At 41.4% G+C, this 19,396-nt stretch overlaps 1 protein-coding gene across 7 annotated transcripts in view; it reads right to left on the bottom strand.

Moving 5' to 3' along the window:
* Positions 1-15,309: 15,309 nt before the first annotated feature.
* IMPDH1 (inosine monophosphate dehydrogenase 1) overlaps positions 15,310-19,396 on the bottom strand; it is a 50,703-nt gene continuing 46,616 nt past the window's right edge. For 5 of the 7 annotated variants that reach the window (XM_066633354.1, XM_066633351.1, XM_066633352.1 and 2 more), the window contains one exon: positions 15,310-16,335. In XM_066633354.1, the coding sequence (XP_066489451.1) occupies positions 16,314-16,335 (22 nt within the window). In that variant the 3' untranslated portion in view covers positions 15,310-16,313. The remainder of the gene's footprint in view (positions 16,336-19,396) is intronic. The other 2 variants (XM_066633353.1, XM_066633355.1) reach the window with 1 other exon arrangement.

Genomic DNA, 19,396 nt, shown 5'->3' with positions numbered 1-19,396 from the left:
AGATGCAAAGAACCCATTTAATTTCTCTGCCATCTCTAAGTCTCCTTTTATTTCCCCTTTCCCTCCCTCACCATCCAGTGGGCCAACCGCTTCTCTGGCGGGTTTCCTGCTTCTAACATATTTGAAGAAGCTTTTATTATTCCCCTTAATGTTGCTGGCCATGCGTTCCTCATAGTCTCGCTTGGCCTCCCATATCACCTTCTTCCATTTCTTTTGCCAAAGTTTATGTTCCTTTACTCAGCGTGTGGTCGGTCTGTGGAACTCCTTGCCACAGGATGTGGTGATGGCGTCTGGCCTGGACGCCTTTAAAAGGGGATTGGACAAGTTTCTGGAGGAAAAATCCATTACGGGGTACAAGCCATGATGTGTATGCGCAACCTCCTGATTTTAGAAATGGGTTATGTCAGAATGCCAGATGCAAGGGAGGACACCAGGATGAGGTCTCTTGTTATCTGGTGTGCTCCCTGGGGCATTTGGTGGGCCGCTGTGAGATACAGGAAGCTGGACTAGATGGGCCTATGGCCTGATCCAGTGGAGCTGTTCTTATGTTCTTATGTTAAATATCTGTAGAAAAAAATGAAAAGAGCAGAACTTGAAACTGCTATATTTATTTTAAATTGCAGGAATAAATAATACAACAATCTTTGACATAAATACTAACGCTTTCATGGCCGGTATTTGTGACATTGAAATGAACAATGTTCAGATTAATAGGCCGCGGTCAAATAAAGTATCACTTAACAATAGCTTTATTCAACAGCAGCCTATCAGTCTAAACCTCACAACACTTTTTTATTATCTTTCCTAACTATATAATAAAATGTTAAAGCACACAAATCATTTTGAATAATCTTGTGAATTGTGATGGTAAAATTTAAGTCTCTTAGAAGTTTTAATTTCAGGCATATCTGTTGCAGTTACCCCTGGGGGAGCAACCAAAGCCCAGGGGTCAGGTTGCTGGATATAGGTGCGAGAGCAGAAGCCATGAATGGTCAGACAGAAAATCAAGAGACAGCAGACATATTGAGGGTTGAGAGTGCAGAGAGAGAGAGAAGCTGATTCTACTAGCCTCCTCCTGCGTTTTTATTGTACTTGCAACATTGCTACATTCACTTCTCAGATAAAGCCACATTAGAATCTCATACAGGGGTGAGAACAATGGGTGCTTCTTCACAGAGTGCTTCACAGAGGAGCTCCAGAAGGATCTCTCCAGACTGGCAGAATGGGCAGCAAAATGGCAGATGCGCTTCAATGTCAGTAAGTGTAAAGTCATGCACATTGGGGCAAAAAATCAAAACTTTAGATATAGGCTGATGGGTTCTGAGCTGTCTGTGACAGATCAGGAGAGAGATCTTGGGGTGGTGGTGGACAGGTCGATGAAAGTGTCGACCCAATGTGCGGCAGCAGTGAAGAAGGCCAATTCTATGCTTGGGATCATTAGAAAAAATATTGAGAACAAAACAGCTAATATTATAATGCCATTGTACAAATCTATGGTAAGGCCACACCTGGAGTATTGTGTCCAGTTCTGGTCGCCGCATCTCAAAAAAGACATAGTGGAAATGGAAAAGGTGCAAAAGAGAGCAACTAAGATGATTACGGGGCTGGGGCAGCTTCCTTATGAGGAAAGGCTACGGCATTTGGGCCTCTTCAGCCTAGAAAAGAGACGCTTGAGGGGGGACATGATTGAGACATACAAAATTATGCAGGGGATGGACAGAGTGGATAGGGAGATGCTCTTTACACTCTCACATAATACCAGAACCAGGGGACATCCACTAAAATTGAGTGTTGGGCGGGTTAGGACAGACAAAAGAAAATATTTCTTTACTCAGCGCGTGGTCGGTCTGTGGAACTCTTTGCCACAGGATGTGGTGCTGGCGTCTAGCCTAGACGCCTTTAAAAGGGGATTGGACGAGTTTCTGGAGGAAAAATCCATTATGGGGTACAAGCCATGATGTGTATGCGCAACCTCCTGATTTTAGGAATGGGTTAAGTCAGAATGCCAGATGTAGGGGGGAGCACCAGGATGAGGTCTCTTGTTATCTGGTGTGCTCCCTGGGGCATTTGGTGGGCCGCTGTGAGATACAGGAAGCTGGACTAGATGGGCCTATGGCCTGATCCAGTGGGGCTGTTCTTATGTTCTTATGTTCTTATGCTGTATCAGCTATTGTCACACTTCGGCCTGGGAACTAGCATTCCTGTCGGTTTGCCAACAAGGGAGGGTTTGCCCGTAATTGCCATCGCACCAAGGCTTTCTGTGTGCTTCTGCTTAAGCACTTGAAAATACCACATTGTCCCCCTTTTTATTTATTTAAATTTTGAGATAGCATTTCATGAAATCAGTGTAGGCTTTGTTAGCCAAACAAGAAGACTTTAGGTTGGCATTGTGGGGTCATAACACCATGCAAAATGGACATTGGGATTTCACCATGAATTACATTTACATTATAAGACATTGCATCATGAGCTATGCAAACATTGGGAAAGTTTTTTTAAAACTTGGTTACATACTATGCACTCCCTTAAGGGGGGTGCTAAATAACTATCTTTTAACACAATTATAAAAAGCAAAAACAAACATAAAAACAACAACATTGAACTTTTTATTAGGGGTTCTTGGTTCACTGGATGTCTTCAGGAAACTTTAGTGCCACGCATCTTCGTTTCTGTGAAAATAAACAAAATAGCAGAACTTCGCTGCTAGGTTATTAATAAAGCTTGCTTTTTCACTCTGGGTCCAACAATTATGTGTAAAAGCACATGGGGGGTGAAAGCACATTATATTTGCATTTAAGACAGGGGGCTTCTGAGCCTGCTAAGGTGTTGCTGAAATATATTTTAGTGATCTCATATCCCTCATTTTTTAATTATTTAAATAGAAAATTTGTAAGATGCACTGTATATGTGTGTTGCAAGGTCTAAGATGTTATAGGAGATACGCTTAGGTTTGAAAACAAACTGAACAGGCAGAAGTGGTGATTATTCTTAGGCCTTTAGTTGTCTAAACTTCTTAAGGGATTATTTTTAAGCATTGAGAATGAATATAATAGTTAGAATTCAATAAAAGGTTAACACAGCTTCTTAAGGGAACATTTCTAAGCATTGAGAGAGTGTTAGAGTTGAGAGTGAGTGAAGTCATATTAACATCTTAAGGGATTTATGTCTAAGCATTGAGTATGTGTGAGATTCAGAAGTGAGAAGAAGAGAAAAGCTTGTGTGTGTGTTATTACAATGTGGGGTTCTTTCCTTGAAACACATACATTTTTTACTGGAGACAATTTTGTTGTTCCATCTTACACATACAATTATCATATACCTCCTGCAGTCAGCAAATGGCATTGCACTTTCAATCACAATGACCTCATGTCCCGTAACTATCGTATGACTTACTTTGGCCTTAGAAATGCAACATAACTGTTGCTAAAAACACTATCTTTTGCACGTTTTGTGAGAACTTGATCTTTGAACTGGCTGTGTTGCTTTTTTGAACTTTTTTTGATATAGTTAAACCACCACAACTAATTTAAAATATTATTATCTGCCAGTTATGTATACACTAAAACTGATTTGAAATAAAGAATAAGAATATAAAGAGAGCTGGTGTGAATACTGTTATGCATGCTTGCTGCTCTGGAAAATATTGGATAGCTATTTACTTATATATGAAGTCTGAGCTTAAAACTATGCTGCTGAGCCTGTGTATTAAAAGGAAAGACTAATTTTTAAAAGCACACAGGACAGGGAAGATATATATTTTTTTTTCTGTGGTTTGAAGATGCTTTCAAATCAAAAAGTTTTTTGTAGTTTGAAAACAAAGGAACATTCACTGTGTTTGTATTTTATCTATTGTGTTGAGAACACTGGGCACACAGCCAAGTTCAGCAATCCGTTTGACTTTTAGTTTTGAACTTGCTTGGACATTTAACTTAACATACTTTCTAACATGTGGAAACCAAAAGAAGGCTTAAAACAATGAAAACAGGCATATATACAGGTAACAAAAGAAAGATCAATATGGCATTCTTGGCTAACTTTACAAAACAATTGTTTAACTAACATTTTATAAACTGATAAATAAAAAGGCATGGTATCAGTATGGAATTAAGAAACATATAAGAATAAAACAAAAAGGCCTTAAGGGCTTGATTAGAATTATGGGACTAGAGAAAATTTTTTTTGATGGAACAGAATGAGACTAGAAAATCATTTTCTGATGAAACAGAATGGGATCAAAAAATCTTTTTCCTGATGAATTTAAACTATGGGATCAGGAAAAATTTTTTGATGAAGCAGAATGGGATCAGAAAATCATTTTCTTGGTAAATTCAGGGAGGTCCTTTAAGGGCCTGATGAAAGCCTTTGGATCAGAAAAGGTTTCTGATGGAACAGGATAGAATCAGTCAAAGCTATGGGAACAGGGAGACTTTTAAAAAGCCTGAATAGCTTTGTTATTACCTTTACATAAACATCTTAAAAAAAAAAAAAAAGATATAACTGACTAAAACTAAACTAAAATACGGTTTAGTTTGACTTTAAAGCAGTGATAACTGCTGCTGATGGACAAAATGGCTGATGGTTGCCGTTCTGAAAGGTGTGTGGAATGAGAAACACTGAAAAATTTGGGAACTACTACAAACTAAGCTGAAAGGGAGGGGTGAGTTTAGCTTGTTGGTAGCAGTTTGAGGATCAGAACTGGTTTTACTGACCTTCCCTTTGGTATATAACTACTTTAGCAATGGGGATTGAGCATCTGACTGGTTTTAAAGAGAGATTTGCCTGTGTTACTTGGGCAAGCTTAAAATCTTAACTCTTTGTTTTTTATAATGGGTAGAGTGATTGTTAAGACTTCTTGACTTTGAAGTCTTATTGCTTGCTCCCTGCTTTTTCTAACAAAGGAAAATGATGGCTTTTTAATAGAAAAACACATTCTTTGAAAAGTTAGTTAAAAAATAAAGCTATTTAAACATCTGGGGAAAAAAATAGCTTGTGTTGCAGGATTTTGACCTTTCTTAAGGTGGTCAAACAGTAGTTTTAACAATTGTTACAAATGTTGCTTTCAAATGTTGCTATTACACTAAAGTTAACTGTCGGGGGACTTTTAATTTAGGTGTTGCAGGTACAACATGAAATAATAGCACTTTATACTTTTTACTACAAATAAAGTGCTTGTGTTTGCACCTTTTTTGATACTATATAACAACTAAACTGTTATGAAATTTAAGGCAGGTCCTATAAGAAAAAAGGATTTACTTGGGAACCTGCTATTAAAATCCATATGATAAATGGCTATAAGGCTCAATTTACGCTCAGCTGACACGAAGTTGGGCTATTTAACATGCTTTGGGCTGTTTAGCATGCTTTTGGAAAAAACTTAGCTAATGATACTTCTGGCTTTCTTTTTAAGTGGTTGGAATATTACTGCATTCTGTGCAGGGGTTCTTAGGAACTTCCAACCATAGGGAACCAAAAGATATGTATGTTTTGTACCTTTTTGTAATTCTTTAGCATCTGTGCTAGTGATGCTAACTGTTTTTAAATGTAATCTGTACCTCTTTTGGCACAGAATGGGGGAGAGTTTTCTTTTTTTGACTGTTTGCCTTTGGGCATTCTGACCTTGTTTTACAGGGAAAACTATGGACAGCTTTAAAGACTCTTTTGCTATTAAGTTTTTTGATGCTATTGCATTTTGAGCCATGGTTTCTATATGGGATGGCTGCTTGTTTTAGCTGGGTTGGTGCAGAGGAGGAAAAAGAGAAATATAAGCTGATATATAGTCTGGCGGAAGAGGGCTTGTAGCACGGTTTATTTCCTCTAACTGTGTTTGCAGCTCTACTTGTAGAGCGTAAGTTTGGATGGTAAATTAAGTCTTTGACCTCTTGGGAGGAAACATGGTGCTGAGCTTTGCTAAAGAGAAACAGTAAATCATTGCTGCAGTATTGATAAGCTTGTACCTATACTTATCAATGCTATACTTACCTGGATCCTGAAATCAGGATGAGTAACCTGTGCAAGGCGGGTAAGATAGCTGTTGTCGTGGCCCCTCTTTCAGGGTCAGACGAAACGTGACCCCTGTTTCAGGGTCATGTGAAGCAATGAATGGGAAGCAACCTGAAACAGGCTACTTGATATAGAAAAGAGTATAAAAAGTGTGTAGCCGAAGGCTTGTACTATTTTTATACTTACTTAAGTACTTATGCTTACCATTGGGATCTCGAAAGATGAATGAGCTCTTTAACCCTTGCCGGGCGTTGATAAGCGATTTTCTTGGCCCCACGGGCTGGGCGCCTGATGTAGCAGCGCAGAATGCTGCTCTGGGAAGCACCCAAGGCTTTTGGGGGCCTTGGTGCTTGATGGGAGACACACAAGACTGTACCTTGTTGCCTGAGGGAGAGTGCTAAAGAGAAGCACTCTGAGGGTTTGACAGTTAGAATTGGAGCAAGTCAAGGCAATGAGTTCGGAGGCAGAGGGCAGGCCGTTTGATCAAGACCACCTGGCTCTACTATACTCGCTCATTGCAGAAAGTCTCTGCCTGCTGCGCTAGATGTAGCAATAATGCTACCTGGGAAGCAGCCCGAGACCCCGGAAGTCAAGGACTGCTTGATGTGGCGCAGAAGCCAGAGCAAGAAAGGATCCCCATTTGCTGTGCTAGATGTAGCTGCGAATGGGGAACAACAAAAAAAGTCAGGCTGCTAGAAATAAGAAAAAGCAAGGGTTCCTATGCCAGGGTGCCAGAAGTCTCTGTGCCATTGCTAGAAGTTGCAGAGGGTCCCTGTTGTTCCCAGGTTCAGATGAAGCAATGAATGGGAGCAGTCTATAACAGGTTGCTGAATAAAGCAAAGCAGAAAGCAAAGCAATTTGTCTGCCATACTTGGCTGGCCCACGTCTGGGCACCTAGCATAGCCACAAAGTTGCTGAGAAGCAAATAGACCTCAAAATCAGATGCTTGTAAAAGCAAATGCAGTGAGAAGTCAGAGAGACAAAAGAAATCCAAAGGTTGCAACGCAAGGCTGCTTGGAAAACACACAAGGCTGTAAGAGTGAGGCTAGAGCAATAGAAAGTCAAAGCAATAGGTGGGAGGTAGACAGCGGACAAGCTGTTTGAATAAAAAAAACAAGACAGCCTGTCTACTGTACCTGATTGTTGCAGAGAGTCTCTGTCCTAGGAGCAGAAGTCTCTGTCCCAGGATTAGAGGTCCCTGTTCTAGGATTAGATGTCCCTGTTCGGGGCGCCAGATGTTGCAGTTACCCCTGGGGGAGCAACCAAAGCCCAGGGGTCAGGTTGCTGGATATAGGTGCGAGAACAGAAGCCATGAATGGTCAGACAGAAAATCAAGAGACAGCAGACATATTGAGGGTTGAGAGTGCAGAGAGAGAGAGAAGCTGATTCTACTAGCCTCCTCCTGCGTTTTTATTGTACTTGCAACATTGCTACATTCACTTCTCAGATAAAGCCACATTAGAATCTCATACAGGGGTGAGAACAATGGGTGCTTCTTCACAGAGTGCTGTATCAGCTATTGTCACACTTCAGCCTGGGAACTAGCATTCCTGTCGGTTTGCCAACAAGGGAGGGTTTGCCCGTAATTGCCATCGCACCAAGGCTTTCTGTGTGCTTCTGCTTAAGCACTTGAAAATACCACACATATCAAAATCTCTATAGAAGCCTTTTCCTTTGCAATTTTTTTCACCAACTTCTCCAGGTGAAATATTGGGCATGTTCAACTGATATAGATGCCATACCAACTAGTCTCTTTTGCAACATTATTACATATACTCAAAAACGTTGCAAAAGAAACTAGTTGGCTTGTTTTTAAATACTTAAGCTTTGGGAAACTCCATTTGCCACTGAATGGAAATGTAGAAAGGATTCCTGGTGCAACCAGGCACATTATTCAGGAGTTTTTGTTGTAGTATGAAAAGAAATACTCACAATGGAATAGACCAGTGGTTCTCACACGTTTAGCTCAGGGACTCACTGTTTAGAATGATAATCTGTCAGGACCCATCAGAAGTAATGTCATGACCAGAAGAGACATCAATAAGCAGGAAATTTTTTAACTATCCTAGGTTTCAATCCTACCCACACTTACCCAGGAATAAGTTGCATTTACCATCATTGTTAAAAGAATATATATAGTGGCTTGTTAAAAGTATAGGTCTGTAACATTTCCCCAAATGCAGTCACATACCATGGTAGCATCAAGTCTAATATATGAAAAATAAAATATTGAAATGAATGGGGACCTGCCTGAAATTGGCTCGCAACCCACCTAGTGAGTCCCAACACACAGTTTGAGCAACACTGGTATAGACTTTGGAAAACTTTGAGCTATTGCTATAATTTCACAGCACAGATCTTCAGCATCATAATCTTAGTTTGTTCATCATTTTTTCCTGCCATTTTGCATGCCTTAATGTCACCTTCAGCAGATATTTTGTTGACACTGTACATATATAGGAATCCAAATGGGGAATTATATTGTAGCTGTTGGAATCTTTCTTCAACAGATTAGCTTAGTAGAAACCTTCTCTGAATATCCACTTTGGATCTTCTTAGACCTCATGCTCAAAATGCCATTTCCTTCTTTCTCCTTTTTCTAACTTATTCTGTCTTGTTTGGTAGTATCTCCAGCTCTTCTACAATCTCAGTAACATTTATCAAAACTTGTTGGCAACTGTTACCCTGCATGTGCCCGATGTTGTCTGATCTTGGAAGCTAAGCAGGGTCAGGCCTGGTTAGTACTTGGATGGGAGACCGCCTGGGAATACTGGGTGCTGTAGGCTTATACCATAGACTTTCGAGACTGAAGGTTGCCAACCATTTGTTGACAATCCTCATCACACCTGCACCCCACAAAGTACTTCTTGGTCAGTGGCACTGCTAATGAAAGTTCAGCGGATGCCAAGGTCTCACCTTTCTTACTTCCAGGTAACACTTAGCAGCATCCCTGCCATGGCTTAAAAACATTCAATGTAAAACAGTGCCCCTCAAAGTTTAGTACCACACTTCTCTGAGATCTGCATGTTAGTTGGCAACCTATAGCAGTTGACCTAATGATATCATTTGCCTTGCTGATATATCAGCTTTCTTATAGCTGCCCCATATTGGCTATTGTTTGACAAAGGTTATTTATTTTGTTTAAGAAAATCAGTTTCCATCAGTGTTGCTTCTGAGTACTTGACTCTTAGGGATTCTACTGTCTAAAGTCTTTATCTTTTGACTTTGAAGGTGACTTCCATCTTCTTCCTTATCAATCTGGCTGCCTAAGTAGTAATTGGCATCTCCCGCTTCCTTTATTTCCACTTCTTTGTTTAAATGATTTGCAAGACCCTTATAATCCTTCCATAGCAAACAATCAAGTTATTGACATGAGTCAAAGGATAAGTACATTTTTCATCTCTGTGTCATACAGCCCTTTCTGAAGTTTACACACATGTTGTGCCTTCTTAGTGCTTGTGAATCTTAGGTGCTTACCACTCATTTATCTGGAAAAAGCTTTGCTCAAGTAATCTGAGAGTCCATGCATCAACTGTAGTGTGTGACATGGAGCCACTCTGAAACCTAACTAGTAATCATAAAAAAGGCCAGTAGATCACAGTAGGTCACAAGCATTCAAATGTTTGCAAAGAAAGGGCAACAATATATTATTCAATATATTCTATATTACTCAATAGGGAGCATACTGATGGACACCACATAATCTGTGCAACTTTTGTGCATTCCTGATTTGAAAGCCAATGGGGCAGCACTTGTGTGGTGTCTAGGACCAATGAATCCTTTAAGCACAGGACAACCTCCCAACTCTTCCCTTCCCTTCCCCTTCTTGACTTACACCAGGAGAAACCTTGATGTAAGTCTATTTTAGGAGCTGTACCAGGAAACTGTATGGAACATTATAGATAAATGTTTTGCTACCCATGCAGAGAATGAATTGAGTAGCCAGTGGTCAACAGACAATGAACAGGAACAGACAAGGAACAGGAGTATGTCTCCATCTAAGGATGGAAATAATTCCAAGGTGTTTTCTCCTTAAATGTATAAATTTTCTAATAAAACTCTTGCTTCAGAGCATGCAGAGTTTTTCTTCCACAAGTTGGTGCTGTATGACTTTCTGTTAGGGGTGTGTCCCCGTCCCCCCCAGCACAGTGTTTCCCAGTACTGAAAATCCAGGTGCCATTTCAAGGGTAAGAGACCTTTTGAAATCTTGGAAGTTGGGTTTTCAGAAAGAAATCTTTCTCTTATACACCTCTTTGTTGGACTTACACCACCAAATTTGCTATTAAGAGTCAGACTCCTTAAGGGAGAAACAACTAGGCTTAAAAGATGCCATGGTGGCAACAGTTTCCCATGTGAAGAGATTTGACAAACTTTGAGTTGCATGGTTGCCAGTTTACAAAGAAGCCCCATGTGAGCTCATGAAGCATGGAGAAGCCAATGTTAACTGCATGTGCTGTAGTGGCAATTGGGAGTAAGAAAGCATTGTGTGAAGAGAGGCAATGGGGAGTGAATAGAAAAAGAAAAAACTCTTCTCCCCCAAATGATACCAGCACAAATTGTCAAGAGTACACACACATAGTTACAAGAGGTTAGCAAAGGATTTTCAAAAACTGGTCTGGTCAGAATCATCCTGTGCTTCACAGTTAATTAAACTACAGTTAAATCCTTGAGACTGGGATGAAGAAGAGCCTACTGGTGCAGCTGATATTTTATTTCAGTCATTTTTGTTATTTAGTAAGTCTTGAAAAGTGCATGCCCCAACCAAAAAAAAACACAAAATGAAGTTTAACAAAAAAAAGTGCAGAGTTGACTCCCTTGATAGGATGGTTTTTCTGCATATCAAAAACTTGAGCTTGCTCAAAGTTGATAGAAAGATTATGCTGAAGGAGTTTTGGAAAGTGTTAAAAAAGACTAAGAGAAACAAAGACACAGAAAAACTACTAGGGTTAATTGCAGAAAAGGTGTTTGGAAGATAGTTCATGTTACAGAAGAACAGTTTTGAGGAAAAGATCAGGAGTTCCAAAGAAGCTGCTGTTATTAGTTAAAGTTTGTGAATGTTACGTTTGAGGCATCTGGAGGCTATCATAGATGGTGTAGCCAAGTGACAGGATTACAGTGCTAAAAAGGGAAATAAGAGCAAGTTCTAACATTTAGGAATGTTTAAAATTCAAGACAAAGTTTCACATTTTGTATTTTACCTCTGTTTCACTAGTGGGAAGAGGAGGTTTTCCAAATAATGTAGTTATGAGTTATAAACCAGTTCTGGAGACAATGTGTGTGTGTATTAATCCCAGATTTACCCACCCCTCTTTGAAAATGGGAAGGCACAATACAATGTTTTTTGTCTCTTAACAGTTTTTCTTCATTGAGCTAGGACCTGAAATAAAATTTGTTGTGCATGAGTACTGTGATATGACATGTGTCACGTAAATGCATATATGCATGTCTTGTGTTTTATGTTTATTTTCTCTTATTTTGGGTTATTTTCATTTTTTAATTTTCGAGTTCAATTTTTATACCACGGTTTTTGGTATTTATTTTGACAATGTTAGCATTGTTAATTTTATTTGGGTACTTAATCGAAATAAATGTACCTATATTGACTGATTTCAACAGCCCCAAAACCTAAGAGTGGACAGGTATGTCAGCACCAATCTTTTCTCTGTCCTCCATTTTAGTAACAGCTTTGGCTGGGAATAACATAACATTTGGCTGGTGAATAACATAAACATTTGGCTGTTACTGTTCTTTTGCTTCACTTTGCATATACTTTTAAGGATGTTCCTATTCTTAATACTAAATGTATATATTATCTAGATAAATCCTGCTTGATGGGTTATGCTGTTTTATGTTACAACTCTACTTGATATTCTCTAGCTATCTGTTATTTGTAGTTATTAAAAGTCTTAAACAGCAGATTGAAATGCTTACATCCATATTTCTTTTTTTATTTGCCCCTCAGTCTCCTCAAGCAACTTTTAAGGAACTTGCTGGTCACCATGATAGGCCCCAAATTCAGAAAACTTTATAGGAGACTGAAAAGGTGGCATCTGCATCCAAAAGATCACTCTGAATGATTCCCAGAAGGCTGCCTGATGACATCCAAGACTTTCATGCTACATGTTGCCTATATGTACTATGAGATACTACACATGAGCAAACATTAATTCAGTTCAATCTGGTTGGTGTGTTCCAAGTTTTGGCTATAGCCCAACAGTATTGTCATGGCTTTATATGCCATCCACGTAATATTGATAAACTTCCACATATTAGATAGGTGGTGCCCCCCCCCCCCACAGGTCTAACTGTAAATGCTCAAGTAACTTATATTCAGAAAATAGTTAGAGAAATATCCCCAGGCCAAGACAGATACAATTTCAGTCAGCAAGACATCTTAAAAAGAATGTGCTTATGTGTGGGATATCATTATCTCTTCCAATAGAGGAATTAATTTTACTGATCAGATAATAGAGGAACTTTGTTAAGTAGTACAAATACATCAACATCTTCACTACCCTTATCACGAAGAATCTGCTGGGACAGTAATGAAGAAAGCATTATCCCCTACTTTTTCTCTATTTTTTTCCCCCATGGCACATTTTTTCTGTATTGTTTGGACAGTTAACTCTCCAGAAGCTATTGCGCCAAAGCTTCTGGAAGTTACTCTGCAAACAGCCTAGTCTGTATGGAATTTCGTTACTAGAGGAGAAAACTCATAGGGACATGGATTTGGACTCCATCTTCTGTCTGAGATTAGTAACTGCTGCTAAACTAATCTAATTAGCAACAGTTACCTTATCTATGGGGTAATACGCTTGTCCATCTAGGTCAGGGGTCTCCAAACCCCAGTCCGGGGGCTAGATGCAGCCCGCAGCAAGCCTCTTTCTGGCCCACAGCCAACCTCTTGTCCCCTGAAAGCCTCTGGCCCACTCAATGGAACATGACCAGAGCTGTGCTCTGATTGTGTCTGGAGGGTGTCCAGAGAGGTTGAATGAATGAGCCCATTAACTCATTTATTCACTCATATGAGTTCCATCTCTAATTTATTTATTTAAATTTTATATTTAAGATTTTTTTCTGGCCCTCAACACCACGCCAGATATTTGATGTGGCGCTCTGGTCAAAAAGTTTGGAGACCCCTGATCTAGGCTAAAGGAGTAGATTGGAGTCTCCAGTCTTCCAGTGAGACAGCCTGAAGACATCACTCCAGCCCAGTGATAAAACTTCCAAGCTTAAAGAAAGGTGGGTGGTTTTCCATTGGTCAACTGAACTTCCTATTCTTTGGAAGCTCAGAGAGGAGCACTTGCTTGCACAATGGTAAGTGAACAGGGTTGAGGAACATGTGTCTTTGTCAACATGTGAATTGGAATTTGCTGCACTGAGTCTAACGTGCACCGAGCTTATTTGGCACAACCAACTGCAAATGGATCTTGGCATACAAGTGCCAAAACCCATTAACGTGATGGAAGACAATCAGGCGGCCATACAGATGGCTACGACACCTGGCGTAAGGGGGAGATCGAAACACACTGATGTGCGCTTCCATAACATAAAGCAATGTGTTTCTGATAGTCTTATCTCCCTGACCCACTGCGAGTCCAGCCAAAACGTGGCGGACGCACTAACAAAAGTGCAATCCACAATTAAGCATCAAGAAAACTGTATGATGCTGGGGCTAAGGGTCTGAGCAGGATAAACTGTCCTGAACCAAGGAGGAGGATGTCAGGTCTATGTTCTGGATAAGGCAGAAACACAGCCAACAAGGTGGTTCAGGAACAGGTGCAGATTGCTGGAGTCAGCAGGATCAGCAAACACCTGTGACTGCCTCACCCTGGGTGTGGCTTAGCCTACACTGATTGGCCACTCCCACTACTTAATGTTTGGTCTGTTGAGCTTCCAGTGCAGCAGTAGGAGTGTAGTAGGAGACTACTGAACTGCTGCCAGTAACTTGGGAGGCTGGATGTGAGTATATACATGTTGATACTGACCATGGAATGAACTTTGACTGTGTATCTTGGAAAACTGATTTGGATTTGTTGTTTATGGACTGACTGCTCATCGTGCTGACTAGGACTGTTTACTGACTACTCTACCTGTGATAACCCTTGCTCTGAAATATAACCACTGCATTCAAAGAACTCTGCTACTGTATGCTGTTTTGTGTGCCTGCTCATCCAAGGTTCCATACAACTCTTTACCAGACAAAGGGTTGCAACTCTAACATTCTTTGCCACAAAAGTAGGTTAAGCTAGGGACTGTGTAGTCAGGATCGTGGTAAGTAGTTTCCCCCCCCTCCCAATCTTTCCAGTACCTTTATAACTTTTCCAGTTTGAAAATACTGTGCACATCAGAATCTGCTGCATCTCAGTTTCATCTCCTGGACATTCATTATTTTTGCATCCACAGTGAAAATTTCTTATGCTCCTGCCATTTTTCATCATCTAGCTGTACTTTTATATACTCCAGCCAGAAGATTGGGTGCCTATGAAGGGCCATCAGGGGATATCATCCCTGGAACCTTGTTGGAGAGAACCCTACCAGATTCTGATTGTCACAGAAACTGCAGAATGAGAGACATTGGATCAAGCAGAGATGATGATGGAAGACGTCACATCAGACAGTATCTGGGCAACACAGGGAGGAAACTTGCATTTTAAATTTTTCTCCACATTACCTTTCCTCTGGATGTGCTTATTTTCTATTGACAACAGAGTTTTGCTTTATGCGGGAGAACATTCATAAATGGCGCCTCCCCTCTGCAGTAGTCCACCTCTGTAGATCTGGTCAGAGATGGGGAGATGGTAGGTTGCTGCCATGCCCTCTTCATTCATTTCTGATTGAATGATGTCGTGAATTATGCCACTGTGACCCAGAGTCAAGCAAACACAGGACCACTGAATGTCCTTCTTCATGAATTGTGCTCCCAGACTTTTTTCATTTCTGCGCTGACTAAGCAGGAGCCAAATAGGAGACAGATGGGTGTGTAGAGAAGCTGTAATCAGAAAATTACATCCCAATAGAAAAGTGGGATATTGCCAGCTGAGGACAAAAGTGGGGAGGTCAACAGACAGGGCTGCATGCATCATTTCTAAGATGTTAGGTGTTTTGAAATCTTTTGTCCAATCATCTTCTCAACTATTCTGTGAGGTCAGCCTTCATTTGCACAATGCTGGCCGGGTAACATAGTGCCTTCCATGCTCTCCATTGAGTTGCTAAAGGGAACTTGGCACCAGCCATAACCAGTTAGTGGTAGGGACTCTGAGGTCAATTTTGTGTATATTCCATTTTGTAGTTTGCAGAGAAGAAAAGAAACGTGTGTGGAATTTTTATTCAAACCCTGGGAGTCAGGCACACAACCCAAATTCAATGTGATACAATATTACCAATAATACAATGGGCTCCAGTAAACACAAAATTTACAGCCACAGGAGGGGAGGGACTGCAACACTGATATCAAGACACTGAAGAGTTTTCACAGCAGGAGAAACTGGACTCAATTTTCTCTGGTCCCAAATGCTATCTGCATATTTTTGGGAATATGACCCAAAAATAGTTTGGGCAGAGGCCAAATCATGCCCATCAGACCATTCAGGACAAGCTGCTATGCAGGTAACCAGCAGCATACCAGCCATAATCTCTGCTGATGAAAACCCAGGATCCCAAGAAAAATGCACAGCCTATCTGCATTCCCACTGGGTATTCTCCTTATCCCAATACTAATATCGCTAGAAAGGAGTTTCTGAGCATATCTGAGAGAGATAGAGAGAGAAACGGGGGATCACCCTGTTGGGAAAGGGTGATCAAGAACAACAACAACAAAAACTTTTCATCTTAAACAAGATGGGGGAAGTGGAGAAATGAGGTGTGCAACTTTCCAACACCCCCAGAGTGCTCATAAGAGAAAGGGACACGGGCAGACAGCTCCTCTCTCCATAATCTTAGGATTTACTTGTACTCAGTGACAGCAGCTACTAGCAGTTGCCCCACCTCCTCATCCACAACTGGAGGTCAGACTACAGAAAAGCAGGGGGGCAGAGTTCAACTAACCCTCCTCCATACTTAAGAAGTTTATAGGGTTCTCAGCAGGTCCTGCTCATGAAGTTGGTCCCCAATGAACAGCTCTTAGCACTGGAATGAAGAGATATAGCAAGTCAGATACAGCCAGCTGTATGGTCCATAGTACAAATCTTTGCCTGGAGGTCCAGCCCTAATTTTAGGGAAAGGTGGGCCTTCAGGTCAAGCGTGCTGGCAATTGATAGCAAAAAGAAAAGGGATGGTGGGACCTGCTCTGACCTCTGCTCCAGAAGCCATCCTCAGTATAGCTGCTTCTTGTAACTGCAGAAGGTGGGGGAGGGCAGAGGAGAAGAGACAGGAAAAAAAGAACAGAGAGGTCAGTCCCCAAAATGCAGCAGTTGATCACATTGCCCATGCTCTCCACACACAGAGATGGGGGAGGCAGGGGTAATGAATCTACCATCTAAAATTCCATGATGTGTTGCATTCAGATCAGTAGTACTGTGGGCCCTTGGCAGTGCCACATTTACTTATGGGCTGAGCAGGATGCAGCCCAGGGCCTCCTAATCAAAGGGAGACTTGGCATCCTGCCAAAAAAATAAAATTTTAAAAAAACTACCATTACTTTCATTTCTTTTGTAACAATAAAAATCAGGATGTGCCTTCACCAAAATAATATGTAAGCACAAATCCAAAATTCAAGAACACATTGATGGGAGTTCACTTGCTCGTTTGCTCCATCCATTCATCCACCCACCTGTCCATCCATCTGCTTAAAACATTATGGGCAGAGAAAAAAAAATTTCTTGCCTTCTGAGTCAAAAGTTCCCAAACATTTAACAGATACAAGATGGACGGCTCATGCCAAAGCTATTGCAGCCACCAGTGAAAGTTATGCTAACACTAACCCTAACACTGCTGAAGCCCTCAGTCATATTTACTGTGATGAAACTGTTGATGCAAGAGTTTTCAAAGCATGTCGACCTTATTCTAGTAACTAGCAGATGAACTCATGCACTTCTGGAAGTGGCAAACTCTGGTGGCAAGTACATCAATCTTACCCTGAAAATTTCCGACACCTAGATATAAATCAAATACAGGTGGAGCCTATTTATGCATGTCTGTTCCTTGACCCCCTTCGATTAAGAAAAAATGTGTTGTGCTAAATTGCATAGAGTTATGCAAATACGCTGCAGCCTGACACCTGGGGCTGGAAGGAAATGAAGGCAGCATTCTTAATCACCTCCCCCTCCTCTGCTCCCTGCCCTCCACTCCCTGTACTCTGCCCTCCCCATTGCCAACTGTCCCAGCCTCTTTCACAGGCCAGGAGGCTGGGATGCTGAGCTTTTAAGAATCCAGCCCTATGCATTTCTACTCCGAAGCAATGCATTGACTACAATGGGGCTTACTCCCAGGAAAGTGTGGAGAGGATTGTAGCCTGAGAGCCCAGTCCTATGCCTGTCTACTCAGGAGTAAGTCCCATTCTAGTCAGTGTGGAGTGGATTGCAGCCTGAGAGCCCAGTCCTATGCCTGCCTACTCAGAAGTGCCATTTAGTCAATGGGGCTTACTCCCAGGAAAGTGTGGATCAGATTGTAGCCTAAATCTCATGCTTTGGCTTGCTGGGAAGACTTGCTTGCTGGGCTGTTTTGTTTCTGTAGGCTGGAGCACTGAGAGCCTGCACTATCTCAGTCTGAAGGGTGGAGGAATTCGGCAAACACTCCCTGGGTTTTTAAAAGCAATTCCCTCTGTTACTACTGCACCTGTCCCTCTGTGTGTGTGTGTGTGTGTGTGAGTGAGAGAGAGAGAGAGCGAGAGAGAGAGAGAGAGAGAGAGCGCTCTACTTTGCTGCACATGTTCTGGCTACAGAGGTTTTCTGCCCCCTCTTTCCCTCTTCAGCTTCAGCTGGCTCAGGGGCTCCAGGAGTCTTACTGTTCCTTCACAAGGGGAACCTCTTCCAGGGCTCCAGGGCTATTCCCTGCCTGTTCGAGGCAGGGGATTTTTGCAGTGTGTTGGGCTGCCTTGAAACAGAGTGCAGGGCAAAGGAGGGAAAAGTGTGTGTGATTTTCAATTCCCCCCACCCGATCTGCATTGAGACAAATCCGTAGATAAAAATTCTGTGGATAAATAGGTTGCACCTGTAATATTCCAGGAGAAAATTTGGACAGCTTTTTTTCAAATGTGGGAACAATTTTCAGATTGTTTCTGTATAATGGTTACTAACAGGACTGGCAAAAGATAATTTTCTGGACTAAAAAGGGTAAAGAATTACTTAGGATCAACAATGTCCAAAGATCAATTGTATGTATGATCTATGCATTTTCTGCATAGAAGATGATAAACTGAGACTTACTGATTTAAATAATTGATAAGTTTGCATCCAAAAGCTTGACAGAAATTGATCTGACTTTTTATATGGTGTAACATTATAACACAATTATGACTCCCCTATCAACATTTTGTGCAAACATCATTAATTCCATAGTTTTGTAAACGTATCAAAAGTTATACATTTATTGTCTTTTTACCAATGCTAAAACTTCAGTAATATTCTACTTTCATTGAGTACATAAAGAAGAGAAAGCAGTTCTGTTTCTTCTGGTCAGATGCTATAGGTCTGGGCCTCCCAAAATCTCCTAGCACAAGGCCTTCAATTGCTTTCAACTGGAATTTGCCCTTAGCATTCGGTGGGCTTGTCATCAGCAGATTCCACCATTTGCAGATGCCAAAACTGCACCTCAGACGGCCTTCAGGATGTGACTGGAAGTCACTTCCAGTCATGTCTGGGAGGTATTCTGAGATGTGCGGAAGCCTACAGCATTCCCTGGCCTCAGAAAGCTTCTCCAAAATGACTGGAAGCCACTTATGGTTCGCACACACAATTTCTGATTGTGTCTAGGAGGTCAAGGAGGTGTTCTGAGGCCAGGGAAAGCTCTTGGAGTGGGCTTCAGGCCACTTTGTGCCTCAGAACTCCCAGAATAACCTGAAATAATGTTCGTGAACTGGAAATGGCTTCTGGTCAATTAGGGGATGTGTTCTGAGGGGGTGAAGAGGCCCTCAGAGTGGGCTGAACACTCAGCACAGCCTCCAGAGGCCCTGGTGTGGCCCTAAAATGTGTACTGCATAACCCCCCTCCCCCGTGGATTCCAGCATTCCTGGATTTCAGTATCTGCACAGGGTGAGGTGTGGTCCTAGAACAGATCTCTTATGAATACTAACTATATTCATAGTGAGAAAGGCTGTGGGCTGAGCTAAACTCTAGAGACAGACACTCCAAGAAGGCCATATTGTGACACAAGCCCTACTAGCCCAGCATAGTTACTCTTGTCACTGCTGGAGGTGCTAAGTGTTCCAAGCAGCTTTCCCCAAACCTCACAGCTCACA

This window comes from Tiliqua scincoides, chromosome 7 (genome assembly GCF_035046505.1).
Source record: "Tiliqua scincoides isolate rTilSci1 chromosome 7, rTilSci1.hap2, whole genome shotgun sequence".
Taxonomy (NCBI): Eukaryota; Metazoa; Chordata; class Lepidosauria; order Squamata; family Scincidae; genus Tiliqua; species Tiliqua scincoides.
This window is presented reverse-complemented; position numbering and strand designations above follow the sequence as displayed.